A 13,216-nucleotide genomic window follows, 5' to 3' on the forward strand; every position below is an offset into this window, starting at 1 on the left:
GTGGCTGTTTTTGCCCTATGATACCAGAACAACCAGAGGGGTTGTGACAGAGACTGTGTGGCCTACAAAGCCTAAAATATGTGCTGCTGGCTCTCTGTGGAGAAGTTTCCTGCCCCGATCTATCAAACCTGCCAACACTGTGAGATCAGAAGCAGAGAGGATTGGGGAGGGCTTGGCGCAGCCGGAAAAACACTTGAGGTTGTCTTGGGCTTGATTTCAAAAGCGAAAGTTCATGCAATAAACTTCATAGTATTGAAAGTTTTACTTCTTTCAGCTAAATTCTGGGAAGCAGGCCTTGAAAACTTCAAATTATCTATTTGAACCACAGAATATTAGAACTAATACCTATTTCCCTGAAATTTTAAGTGTTTGACGAAGACCTAGAATCCATTTAGAATTAGAATCATTAGTCAGACAAGGCTTAGACCACCTTGAAAAACACTGGCACAAGTTATAAGTTTCTTGAAAATTGACCAGATCTCGATTTTTCGAGCAGTACCTACATTTTAGGTGGATGTGTATATGCTGTTCACAGTACTCGCTAGGAAAAAAAGATACTCATACTCAGTTCTTTGAATTGTATACCAGGAGCAAATAAAATAGGTTTTAAAAAACACCAGGCATCAAGAATAAAATCTTGATCTGAAACTAGAAATACATTCTATGTTAATTAATTAAATTTAAAAAATTTTTTTAGATTTTATGTATTTATTTGCCAGAGATCACAGGTAGGCAGAGAGGCAGACAGAGAGAGAGAGGAGAAATGAGGCTCCCCGCAGAGCAGAAAGCCCGATGTGGGGCTGATCCCAGGACCCTGAGATCATGACTTGAGCCGAAGGCAGAGGATTAACCCACTGAGCCACCCAGGTGCCCCTAAAAAAAATTTTTTTTTAAGAAGAATAAAATCATGGTATGTTCAAAACATGGTATTATATATGAATGTTTCTAAGAGGGTAAATCTTAAAAGTCCTCAAGAATGAACGAGGAATTTTTATAACTATGTAGGTGAATGATGTCAACAAGACTTATTGTGGTGGTTATTTTGTAACGTAGAGTGAATCATACCACTGATATCATACCAATGATACCTCAATTCAAAAATACTAAGCATCCTTTCCAATTTTCTTTATTTCAGCCAACAATGACATTCCAGTGGAAGAAATCCATTCTCCATTTACAACAATACTTTTGAGAACATTTCTGAATTATCTCCTACAGTTGGCTTACCACATCCACCACAAAGAATTCCAGTAAGTACTACTTCCGGAGCGCTGAGAGGATGGAGCAGAGTTCATCCGTGCTGTAGCCACAGCAGTAACTTTTCTGCTTTTCTTTGATGTGCGGTATCACTTGACATCTGAAATGAAGGGCCAGAAACAAAAGGGTTTCACAAATATTAACCACAAAACCATGAGATACCAGATCAGAATTTGGAAGACCCCTCAGAGAGGAGTCATGTTTCCATCCTGAATACTGTTCTTAGAGTTTCAATCAGAAATGGTCAACACCAACTCTTCCTTTTTTTTTTTTTTTTTTGAAGATTTTATTTATTTATCTCACAGAGAGAGACACGGAGAGAGGGAACACAAGCAAGGGGAGTGAGAGAGGGAGAAGCAGGCTTCCTGCTGAGCAGGAAGGGCTTCCTGCCGAACCCTGCTGCTGCATCCTAGGACCCCGGCATCATGACCTGAGCGGAAGGCAGATGCTTAACGACTGAGCCACCCAGGCGCCCCAATACCAACCCTTCCTTAGGGCAGAATTTCCTGTCTTTCTCAGAAAAATGGATACTACATCTTGAAAAAAAAAAACTTTTAAATTTTGAAATAAATTTAGTTTTATGGAAGTGTTGCCATGTTAGTATGGTGATCCCGAGACACCTGTCACTCAGCTTCCTCAGCAATCTCCCACAACCGTGGTGCACTTACCAAAGCGACGAAATGAACGTTGGTGTGATACTGTTAGCGAAATCAAGACTTCATTAGGGTTTCCCAAATTTTCCCACTGACGTCCCTTCCGTGTCCCATGTTCTTTGCATTTTGTTGTCCCATCTCCTAAGTCCCTACAACCTGTGATAGTTTCTTGGATTTTGTCTTTTATGACCTTGACACTTTAGAAGACCGTCGGTCACTTATTTTGTGAAATGTCCCTTGACTTTCATTTGCTGATGTGTTTTCATCATTGCGCTGCGGCTTGGGTTTGGGGGAAGAATACCATGGAGGCAAACTGCCCTTGGCATCATATCCAATCAGGGGTACGTGACGTTGGACTGTCTTATTGCCGGTGATCCCAACCCTGATCGCTCAGTTAAAGTGGTGGCAGCCAGAATTCTCGACCGTAAACATACTGTTTCTCCCTTTCTGTGCTCTCATCGTTCGAAGCAAACTGCTAAGTCCACTCCACACTCAGGGAGAGGACAGTTAGGTTCTACCTCCCGGACAGAGGGGTGACTAGCTCTGTCCCCACAGAAACAGAAGCCCATCGCTCTTCCTGTGTTTTACCAAACTGATGACTGAGAACATTCACCCGAACGCCTGCCATGTAAAAGGTAAATACTAAACCAGCAGCGTTATATTTATTTTCAATTTTTTACCCTCCAACATGTAGCTGTGTGATCAGTTTTTGGTTGTTTATCCTTCCCTCGTGTCTTTAGGCAGCTTGTTCAGCGGGCAGCAGCGGACGCTCTATTCCATGACCTACATGGACAAGTGCTGGGAAATCTACACAGTTCACTGCAGACCACACGCAGATCCTCCCCACGAGCCCTCCATGAAGATGCGACACTTCCTCTGGATGTTGAAAGTAACCACTTATGACCGAGACTGGTTTTATAGTAATAAGAATTTTGGCTTTTTTTTTCCTTTTTGAAAGAGAGCACGTGCTCATGCGTTGGGAGGGGAGAAGCAGAGGGAGAGGGAGAGAACGAATCTCAGCTGATTTCCTTGCCCAGGATGGAGCCTGACTCAAGGCTCGATCTCGTGACCCTGAGATCATGATCTGAGCTGAAATCAAGAGTCAGACGCTTCACTGACTGAGCCACCCAGAGACGCCCTGGCATTTTGGTTTTCATTAAAGAGATATTCTGGCTCTGGTACACAAATGATGAAGTGACTATCCTTGATGGATTTTCATAGCCACTGAATGTTTGTTGAGCCTCTTTGGGCAGAAGCGAGTCATTCCAGGATCTTCGACAGACCTGAGGCAGAGGGAGCACTGGCTCCGTGTGCTGCCCAGTGAGGGAGGGGCATGGGCAGCCCCAGTGCCTTTGCGGATGCAGACCTTGCCATGGAAGAGAAGACGGGGTGGGGAGGGAAGGGAATGTCATCTAAAAAAATGATCGTTGATCAAAAAGTAATTAAAAAAAAGTAATTTAAAGAAGTTATTTGTTTATAAAACAGGACATCTAGTTCATACAATATTCTTTTTTAAAAAAGATTTTATTTGACAGAGAGCACAAGAGAGGGAACACAAGCAGCAGGAGTGGGAGAGGGAGAAGCAGGCTCCCCGCTGAGCAGGGAGCCTGATGCGGGGCTCGATCCCAGGACCCTGGGATCATGACCTGAGCCGAAGGCAGAGGCTTAACAACTGAGCCACCCAAGTGCCCCTTCACACAATATTCTTATACTAACTACTGGTGGTTTTTGTTTTGATTTACACCTGTGGGTATATAAATAAGAAAATGAGAAGAGTTGGAATACTAATAGAGAATAGAGTGCTTTTAAAAAGCCTTAACAGTGTCGTATGTGTACAGAAAACAGACCGTCCCCTAGTGTCTACTACAGGAAAAGAGCTTGTTAGCAGTGTGTGAGTTTTGTACAGCTGTTTATTTGCTCACTTCCCCCTTTTCTTCATGGCCTCTTATTGAAAAAATGAGGTCATCCCTCCCCCTAGATGGGTCAGACTTCTGGTCCGAGCTGGCGGCATCTTCCCAGAGTTCATTACCATGTTCTTCTCTCCCCCGTGTCTCCACTAACGTGGTACAGTTAGAGGCTTGTTGGGATTCTGGGTTTCTTCCCCTGATAAAGACACAGGTGGTTCTGTATAATTCCATTGTGTCACCTCAGGAATGTTCCCGATTAGGGATGTTGAGATGGGCCAGCGGGTTCACGTGGAGTCGGCACGATCCTTACGTTAGAACACATAAGCCTGGTTTGCATGGTGCTTAGGAGAGAGAACAGAGGGTGGGTCAGCTTGGAGCCAGCCCCTGGCCATCCCTTGTTTTCAGCAGCACTAAAGTAGGGGAGACTGCGTGTCCTGGGCCAGATGCTCTCTGGTTCATTATCTCTGAGCGCAAAGCTTCTGTTTGCAGCTCTGATGCGGACAGGGTCTTCTCAGCGAGTGTTCCTGTGGTCAGCCCTCCCTGGAGTCTTACTTTTGGGGGCCTCCTTCTTGAGTGTCGACAGCATCCTGATTTCCTGAGTCCCCCAGTCCAGTGTTTCCCCACCTGTGCAGCTGGGAGATATCTCACATCTGGATCACCCACTCTCCCAACCCCTCTGTCCTGTGTTTGTTTATGCCTCTAAAGGCACTTTTCTTTTTAGAGGGACTGGGGAAGGTCTAGAGAGGTAAATAGCATTGTTAATCTAGAATGTTTTTCAAAAGGATCAGTTTCAAAGACACCCATTTCTAGAATATCTACGTAAAGTGTTACATGGGTATAAATTAAACATTAAAACTATGTAGCTGTTTAGCAGTACCTGGGTGACTCAGTCAGTTAAGCGTCTGCCTTCGGCTCAGGTCATGATCTCAGGGTCCTGGGATTGAGTCCCGAGTTGGGCTCCCTGCTCAGTGGGGAGCCTGCTTCTCCCTCTCCTGCTCCCCCCGCTTGTGCTCTCTCTCTCTCTCAAATAAATTAAAATAACCTTTTTAAAAATATAAAGATTTGTAATTATAAGCCATTTTGGTTTAATTGGTTATTTCTTTGCAGGATTTTAAAATGATAAATAAAGAATTAACAGCAACCAAGTTTGTGGAGGTCATCGCAGAGGATAATCCTTTCATACATGACGGCGTTGACAGCAACTTCGAACCCGAGGTTTGTAAAGCGACGTCACAAATAATGCAGATGCAATTTAGGCTGTTTTGCTTTGGATACTGAGAACCAAGATGTGACCGAAAAGCCTTCTAACCCGAGTACGTAACTATGTGTACGCCTGTGTGCGTGTGTGTGTATACACACGTGCGTGTACCCGTGTGTGTCTATACGGCGCTATCTCCTTGATCGCTTTAGAAAACTAGAGTTAATATAAAAAAGAATATTTCAGGCGTCAGGAAATAATGAGTGAAGTCAAAAGAATGTAAAACGACAGTTGACCCTTGAACGACGCAAGGGTTAGGGATGCCGACCCCCCCCACAGTCAGAAGTTCAGGTGTAACTTTGACCCCCCAGTACTTCACTACTCATATCCTGGTGTGGACCGAAGCCCTGCCAATAACACGAACAGGCGATTAACACATTTTGTATTTCATGCTGTTTTCCTACAGTCAAGTGACCTAAAAAAAACATTAAGAACATCATAAGGAAGACAGGCTTATATCACTGTCCTGTACATGTGGATTAAAACCTGTACATCAGGGGCCCCCCGCAGTTCACACCCGCCTCGTTCAAGGGTCAAGTGTACGATGCTAGTTCTTGGATCATGGAGCAAGTTAATACATGCGTATGTTTCCCGGGCTGACCCATCCTGCACCTGTCAGAGACACTCACGGATCTCCTCCAGTGAATGAGTCTAAGGGTCTTTGCTTTTCCGCACTCTTTGCCGAGGGGCTCTGGGCAAGTCGGCCACCCCAGGCTCGGTCTTTTCTTTTGTACGTGGAAGTGGGGTGACTAGTCGATCCCTGTTTTCAGGATGCGCTCTCCCTCCCGATGTCCCCTTCCCCGGGCCCTGCTGTCAGGAGTCTACTCTTTGTGCCCGTGCCCTTGCTTCTTCCGGACAGGTCCTAAACACAGCTAAACAGCTAATGCTGTTTGCGTTCAGGTCCCCAGTGACCCTGTGGTGACACCCACCCAGGGGGCCCTGCCTTGGTGCCTGAAATGCTGTCCCTGCCACCTCAGACACGTTCTTCTCTCTGTGTCCCTGGTCTTCCATTTCCCTCACTGCCGGTGCCTTTCCGACTTCTTGCCACACCCGTCCTGTCCAAGTGCCCTAGACTCACACCGGGGCCCCCTTCTCTAGCTGTGCTCACCCCCATCTCATAATCTTAACTGCCACCGTTCTGAGGACGAGGCCAACGTTTGTGTCTCCATCCTGAATCACGCTCTCCAGCCCCTAGGGCTTCTAGCAGCCCAGAATGTCCCACCTTTGGGACTTCCGTCCCCTGCCTGCGCACCTCAGCCCCCCCGTGTGTGGAGTGGGGACAACACCCCAGCCTTTGGTTGCCAGGCCCTGTCCCTGTCTGAGCGACTCCTCTCTGTCATACCCCACATTCAGATCTTCAGGAGATCCTGTTGGCTCCCCCTCCAGGGCATTTCTAGAAGGTGGTTCCTTCCACCACTTGCACTGCCTCTGCCCAGGCCGACTGTCACTTGGAAAGCTGCCCACTCACGTTCCTAACGCACCCCTTATCCTCCTACCTCCCAGGGGGACGTCACTCCCCTGCCCACACCCCCCAGGCTTCCCATCTCACTGGGAGCACAGGGGGAGCTTAAATAATCAAACTGTGGTGCCTGCTGTTCTGAAAGCCAGTGGGTCAGAAATAGGGTAGAGCTGGCTTCTCCCGGGGCGGTGGGAAAGGCTGTGCTCCAGGCCTCTCCCTCTGGCTTGTAGGCGGCCATCTTCTCCCCGTGTCTCTTCACATTGTCTTCCTCTGTGGGTCTGTCTCTGTGTCCCAATTTCCCTCCTCTAGGGACAGCAGCCATGTTGGATTAGGGCCCCCCCAAGGATCTCATTTTAACTGATCCGTAAGGACGTGATCATCCAATAAGGTCACATGCTGAGGTACTGGGGGTTAGGACCCCAACTCTTTTTTGGGAGACACAATTCAGCCCATAACAGTCTTCCCTTTGGTCCCCCCTCAAATTCATGGCCTTTGTATGTGTAAAATACATTAGCCCTTCCCAGCATCTCCCAAGGGCTTCGTCATTCCAGCGTTTGCACTTGGGGAGCTTCTCGCCTGCCTCTGTGCTGCTCCTGCCTCATGACGCTTGTGAGATCCCCTCTGCTCTTATTCCAGCTGTAAGAATAACTTCATCTTGAACAGAAATTTTAGGCTAATATTCTCAAGTCGACAGGCAAAATCACAAGGCAGGGCACACACAGGAGGCTAGTGTTGCAAACATAAGGCACAGTTTTTATCTGCCTGACGCGGACAGAACCATCACGGTGGCGGGTGGGGTGGTGTGTCTTCAAAGTTTGCTCTCTGCAGGGAGGGGAAGAATGGGAAGGGCGTGAGCAGAACAGCTAATAAGAAAATAAACTCTTCTTGCTGTCAGTCATGCTTTCAAAGTGGATGTTTGGGGTCCCCTCAGGTGACTGTGGGTACCTGGTTAGGGGCAGGGATCCACTGACCTATGCTGAATTTTACTTAAGATAACAGCTAAAAATCCCAGCGCCTGGGTGGCTCAGTGGGTTGGGCCTCTGCCTTCAGCTCAGGTCATGATCTCAGGGTCCTGGATCGAGCCCCACATCAGGGCTCGATCGGGGCTCAGTGGTGAGCCTGCTTCCTCCTCTCTCTCTGCCTGCCTCTCTGCCTACTTGTGACCTCTGTCAAATAATAAAATTTTAAAAATCTTAAAGGGAAAAAAACCCTTTTGAAAAATGTCCTCAATTAACTAATATACAGTGTTTCCATCAAACTAGCAAAATGACTTATAAACCTAATAACAGAACACCCATAATCTCTTAAATGTTGTAGTTTTTGTTTCAAATTGGTGTGTGCTCAGGACGCTTGAGCCCTGAATGAGGTGGGGGTATTCTCTGGAGACAGAAACCAAGAGCCAGTCAAAGTGCTGGTCCACCTAATGGTGTGTCAGAATAAATAAGACCCTTTATGTTTTCTTATGTTTCAGCTGGTTTTTCTGGAATTCTTTGAAGCTCTTTTAAGCTTCGCTCTCATCTCTGTCACTGAACAGATGACTAAAACCTATTTAAATTTGCCAAATGATGACCTGTCTGGAAACAAACATGGAAGTCCTCACACGACAAATCAGGTAAAGTTAGCTTAGAATTTACAGAGCAAGAAACAGTTTCATTCTGGAATGGTTCAACCAGATCAAAATTATCTTGGGCTTTTATGAACCCTCCGGGAAATAATTTCAGACTTCTTTTCACAATGTGAAAAGGTGTATTGTCTTTTCCTTTAAGTTAGGTCCTTGGTCATGACCAAGGGCGTCGACTCCGAGCCACAGTAGCAGAGGTATCCTAATGACGGTCAGAGTCCCGCCAACGTGTTGGGTGGACCAGGAGGCTTAGAACATGAGATAATTTGTTATGGAAATGTTTCATTACCCGATCTAGTGTTTACAAGACCGGAGAGCCCGTTCCAGAATGGAGATGCTAAGAAACAGCTCCTGATTGTACATGAGACGCTCTGCTGGTTCTCTTAGGATGGGGCCGGCTCAGAGGACAGGCCTACTGGACACGAGGCTCCGCCACAGGACCGCGGTGCAGCGGGGGCAGTGCCGGCCACCCTACTGAAGGATCGGCTGCTGGAGCAAATTGATACAAGCTAGTTTTGGGTGGGGGCTTCAGGTTCAGTCGGCTTGGAGTTATTTTGGAGCCACATCGCATTTGCAACCACAGGGAAAGTCTTGGGGGCCGATGGAACCTCGCAGCTGGGACCTGCCCATACAAGGTCACTGCTGTGTACAGAGCGACTCTTCCCACAAACCCCGTGATGTGTCTCAGGCTCAGAGCTTCGTCTTCCAGTTGGCCTCACAGTCTGCCCCACCAACCAGATCTGCCTTGTCCGGGTGGAGGGTATGACTGATGGCCTCTCCGGGTTGTCTGGGAGCCTTATCATGGGTCACGGTCCGGGGCTTTGCTCTGAGGGGAATCCGTGTCCCCCCCTCCCCGGAATCCATCCACGACTTCGTGGATGGCAGTACATGGACCTTCATAACCGAGTGTGAGCCCCGGCCTAGGGGTCATCCCCAGAAACCAACCGGTCATGTTCATTTCTGGCTTTTCATATGTCCTTCCAAATGTCCAACAAGGTAAATCATCCTATCCATACAACGGAGGATGACTCGGCAGGGAAATACTCCACAAGGGTTATTTCACAAGGGTACAACAGGGATGAATCAAAAGAATTCTACTGGTGACGAAGTCCGACAAGAAATAGGTATAATTATAGGAAATTCTAGAAAGCACAAAATAATTGGTAGTGACAGAAAGCAGACCAGTGGTTGCCTAAGGATGAGGGAGGGTTCCCAAAGGGCACAGGAAGCTTGGGGGCGACGGACATGTTTGCTGTCTTGATTCAGGTGATTGTTTCGCAGGTATAGACATGTCGAAAGTCATCACACAGTATGATTTATGTGTAGCTTAATTATAAATTTTATTTCATTAAAATTGTGTGTGTGGGAGCCTGAGTGGCTCAGTTGGTTAAGTGTCTGACTTGGGCTTGGGACATGATCTCAGGGTTCCGGGATCAAGCCCCCATGTCGGGCTCCCTGCTCAGCAGGCGGTCTGCTTCTCTTCCTCTCTCCCTCTCTCTCTGCCCCTTTCCTGCCTGTGCTCTTGCACTTTCAAATAAATATCTTTAAAATTTTATTTATTTATCTGACAGACAGAGATCACAAGTAGGCAGAGAGAAAGACAGAGAGAGAGGAAGAAGCAGGCTCCTTGCAGAGCAGAGAGCCCGATGTGGGGCTCGATCCCAGGCCCCTGGGATCATGACCTGAGCCGAAGGCAGAGGCTTTAACCCACTGAGCCACCAAGCACCCTAAAATTTTATTTATTTTTAAAGGTTTATCTATTTGAGAGAGAGAGAGAGAGACAGTGTAGGACACTTAAACAACTGAGTTGGACACTTAACCCACTGAGCCACCCAGGTGCCCCAGTAAATAAATTCTTAATAAAACAGAAATCGTGTGTTTCCACAGTAACCCAAATCCTCTTCTGTGTTTGTCGTTGCTCAGAACATCCAGAACAGGAGTTCAAGTGTAGGAACAAGCCAGGAATCGGACCTGCAGGACGGGAGCACCAAGTCCTCTTCAAGCAGGCTAGGACTCATGCTTGATCTCAGCAAAATGAGATCCGAGGTTTGTATCGGGCTCCCTGCTTAGTGGGGAGTCTGCTTCTCTCTCTGACCCTCCCTTCCCTCTCTTTTTCTCTCAAATAAATACACAAAATCTTAAAAAAAAAAAAATCAGAATGGGAGCTCCTGGAATGATGTGCGGGTTTGTTGAAGGTTGTGGAGCTTGAGAGGGAAACACACGGCCAAGATGATTCTAGGTCTTTTGGCTTGAATGATTGGGAGATACAGTTGTCACTTACTGTGAAGGGAAGCCTGAGGTGGGGGATGGGAGTTTGGGGGCAAAATTAGGAAGCTCCTTGTGGACACATTAGGCTTAGAGTGCCTGATCAGACATCCAGGTGTGGTATAGATGGAGACACATGCCTGGGGTTCAAGGGCGAGATCTAGTTGGAGGCAAAAAATGTGGGTGTGAACAGCATATATCTGGTTGAAAATGCCATTAATATCGGAATGTATGCACAGTTAACTGTATGCAGACTTTTTCCCAACCGACCCCGGGAAGACTTTCAAATCTTTGGTTTCTCGGGAGGAGCATTTTAGTGGGTACAATAACTATTATTCATTTCCTTAATTGGACAAATAGCAAAATTGTACAAATAGCAAAACAAATTGTACAAATAGCAAAACTGTACAAATAGCAAAATAGTCAAAGATAGTTTCTTTTTTTTTAAATTTTATTTATTTGACAGACAGAGATCACAAGTAGGCAGAGAGGCAGGTAGAAAGAAAGGGGAAAACAGGCTCCCCGCTGAGCAGAGAGCCCGATGCGGGGCTCGATCCCAGGACTCTGAGATCATGACCCGAGTAGAGGCTTTAACCCACTGAGCCACCCAGGCACCCCTCAAAGATAGTTTCTTGGGGCGCCTGGGTGGCTCAGTGGGTTAAGCCGCTGCCTTTGGCTCAGGTCATGATCTCAGGGTCCTGGGATCGAGTCCCGCATCGGGCTCTCTGCTCGGCAAGGAGCCTGCTTCCCTCTCTCTCTCTCTGCCTGCCTCTCCGTCTACTTGTGATTTCTCTCTGTCAAATAAATAAATAAAATCTTTAAAAAAAAAAAAAGATAGTTTCTTAAAGAGAATGGTCTCATGAATAATTTCTAATTATTTATAAGGTAGTAATTATGAATTATATTTAAATAATTATATTTATAAGGTAATAAATTATATTTATAAGGTAGCAAATTTGTTTTAGTCCACAATGATGCAGAAGTCACACTTTGTTTTATGATTTCTTTTTCTGTAAAAGCCCAAGATCAAGAAGTCTCTAAGTGATGAAAGAATTTCCAAAATGAACTTTAAATCTCCAGAAAAAGGGCTAATCTATTTTTTGTCTCAAAATGGTGAGTATTTTAATGATTGAACTCTAATGTTTGCATATCGTTGCTTATACATGACAGAGGTTTATAAAATTGTACAACTATATTCAAATATAATTAGGCTGGCAGTGCCACTTCCAATTCTGGGACCTGCTTGATGGAGTACACTTTCAAGACATGATCTTGCTGAGGTTGTTTTTGTCTTTGTTTTTGGATTTTTCCAGTTTTATTGAGATGTGAGTGACTTAAAGCCCAAGTCTCAGGTGTATAGCATAATGATCTTATATACATATATGGTGAAATGATTACCACAGTATATGCCTTGCTAACATCCATCATCTCATATAGATAAACAAAAAAATTTTTTTCCTTGTGATGAGAACTCTTAAGATCTACTCTTAAAAATTTTCGTCTATATCATACGACAGCGTCAACTGTAGTTGTCACATGGACGATTACATCCCTGTACTTACTTACTGGAAATTTGTACCTTTTGACTACCTTTATCCAATCCCCCCTACCCCAGCCTTGGGTAACCGCAATCTGGTCTCTTTCTTTCTTTCTTTCTTTTTTAAATTAACATATGTATTATTTGCCCCAGGGTGGCCTCCTTTTCTATGAGCATTTTGGTTTTTTAAATTCTACATATAAGTAAGATCATACAGCGTTTGTCTTTCTCTGGCTAGCTTATTTCACTTGGCGAAATGCCCCAAGACCCATCCATGTTGTCACAAATGTCAGGGTTTCCTCCTTTTTAATAGATGAGTAAAGTTCCATAGTATATATATCCCATACCTTCTTTATGCATCTATCCGTTGGACACCTAGTTGTTTCCATGTCTTGGCTGTGGATGATATTGCAATGAAATGTGGGCTGGGGCGGGGGTGACGACACATCTCTTCCACAGTGTTTTTCTTTCCTTCCGGTATGTTCCCAGGAGTAGAACTGCTGGGTTATAGGATTCTTCTATTTGAATTTTCTGAGGAACCTCCATACTGTTTTCCAGAGGGAATGCACCAATTTACATTCCCTCCACGAGGGCACAAGGGCTCCCCTTTCTCCACATCCTCGCCAGCATTTGCTACCTCTCGTCTTCAGTGCTCACCATTCTGACAGGTGTGAGATCATCTCTCATTGTGGTTTCATTTGCATTTCCCTGATGATGAGTGATGCTGAGGACTTCTTTTTCATGTACCCATTGGCCACTTGTTTATCTTCTTTGGGAAAAAAATGTCTATTCAGATGGTTTGCCTACTTTTATTTTTTTTCTGTTGAGTTGTAGGAGTTCTTTATATTTTGGATTTGAAGCCCTTGTCGGATATATGATTTGCAAAATACTTCTTCCTGTTCGACAGGTTGTCTTTTCATTTTTTTCATTTCTTTTGCTTAGTCTAGTGTCATCCTGTTTACCTATATCTGATCATGTTGCTTGTGCTTTAGGCATCATATCCAAAAAATCCATGCCAAGACCCATGTCAAGGAGCTTTTTCTTTCCCTGTTCTCTTCTAGCAGTTTAATGGTTTCTAATCTTACTTTTAAAATTTAAACAATTTTTAGATAATTAATGAATGGTATAAGGCAGGGCTTTAGTTTCTTTTTTTTTAAATTTTTAAAAAATTATTTTATTTTATTTTTTAAAGATTTTATTTATTTATTTGACAGACAGGGATCACAAGTAGGCAGAGAGGCAGGCAGAGAGAGAGAGGG

The 13,216-nt window shown here is 45.2% G+C and overlaps 1 protein-coding gene across 1 annotated transcript in view; it reads left to right on the forward strand.

The window, feature by feature from the left end:
- The window catches only part of RSPH10B (radial spoke head 10 homolog B), a 46,862-nt gene that overhangs the window by 22,994 nt on the left and 10,652 nt on the right, over positions 1 to 13,216 (forward strand). The window contains exons 11-17 of the mRNA XM_044234218.1: positions 1,136 to 1,250; positions 2,466 to 2,545; positions 2,651 to 2,799; positions 4,925 to 5,032; positions 8,006 to 8,146; positions 10,079 to 10,201; positions 11,440 to 11,533. Of these exons, the coding sequence (XP_044090153.1) occupies positions 1,136 to 1,250; positions 2,466 to 2,545; positions 2,651 to 2,799; positions 4,925 to 5,032; positions 8,006 to 8,146; positions 10,079 to 10,201; positions 11,440 to 11,533 (810 nt within the window). The remainder of the gene's footprint in view (positions 1 to 1,135; positions 1,251 to 2,465; positions 2,546 to 2,650; positions 2,800 to 4,924; positions 5,033 to 8,005; positions 8,147 to 10,078; positions 10,202 to 11,439; positions 11,534 to 13,216) is intronic.

The sequence above is a fragment of the Neovison vison genome, chromosome 14 (genome assembly GCF_020171115.1).
Source record: "Neovison vison isolate M4711 chromosome 14, ASM_NN_V1, whole genome shotgun sequence".
Classification (NCBI taxonomy): domain Eukaryota; kingdom Metazoa; phylum Chordata; class Mammalia; order Carnivora; family Mustelidae; genus Neogale; species Neogale vison.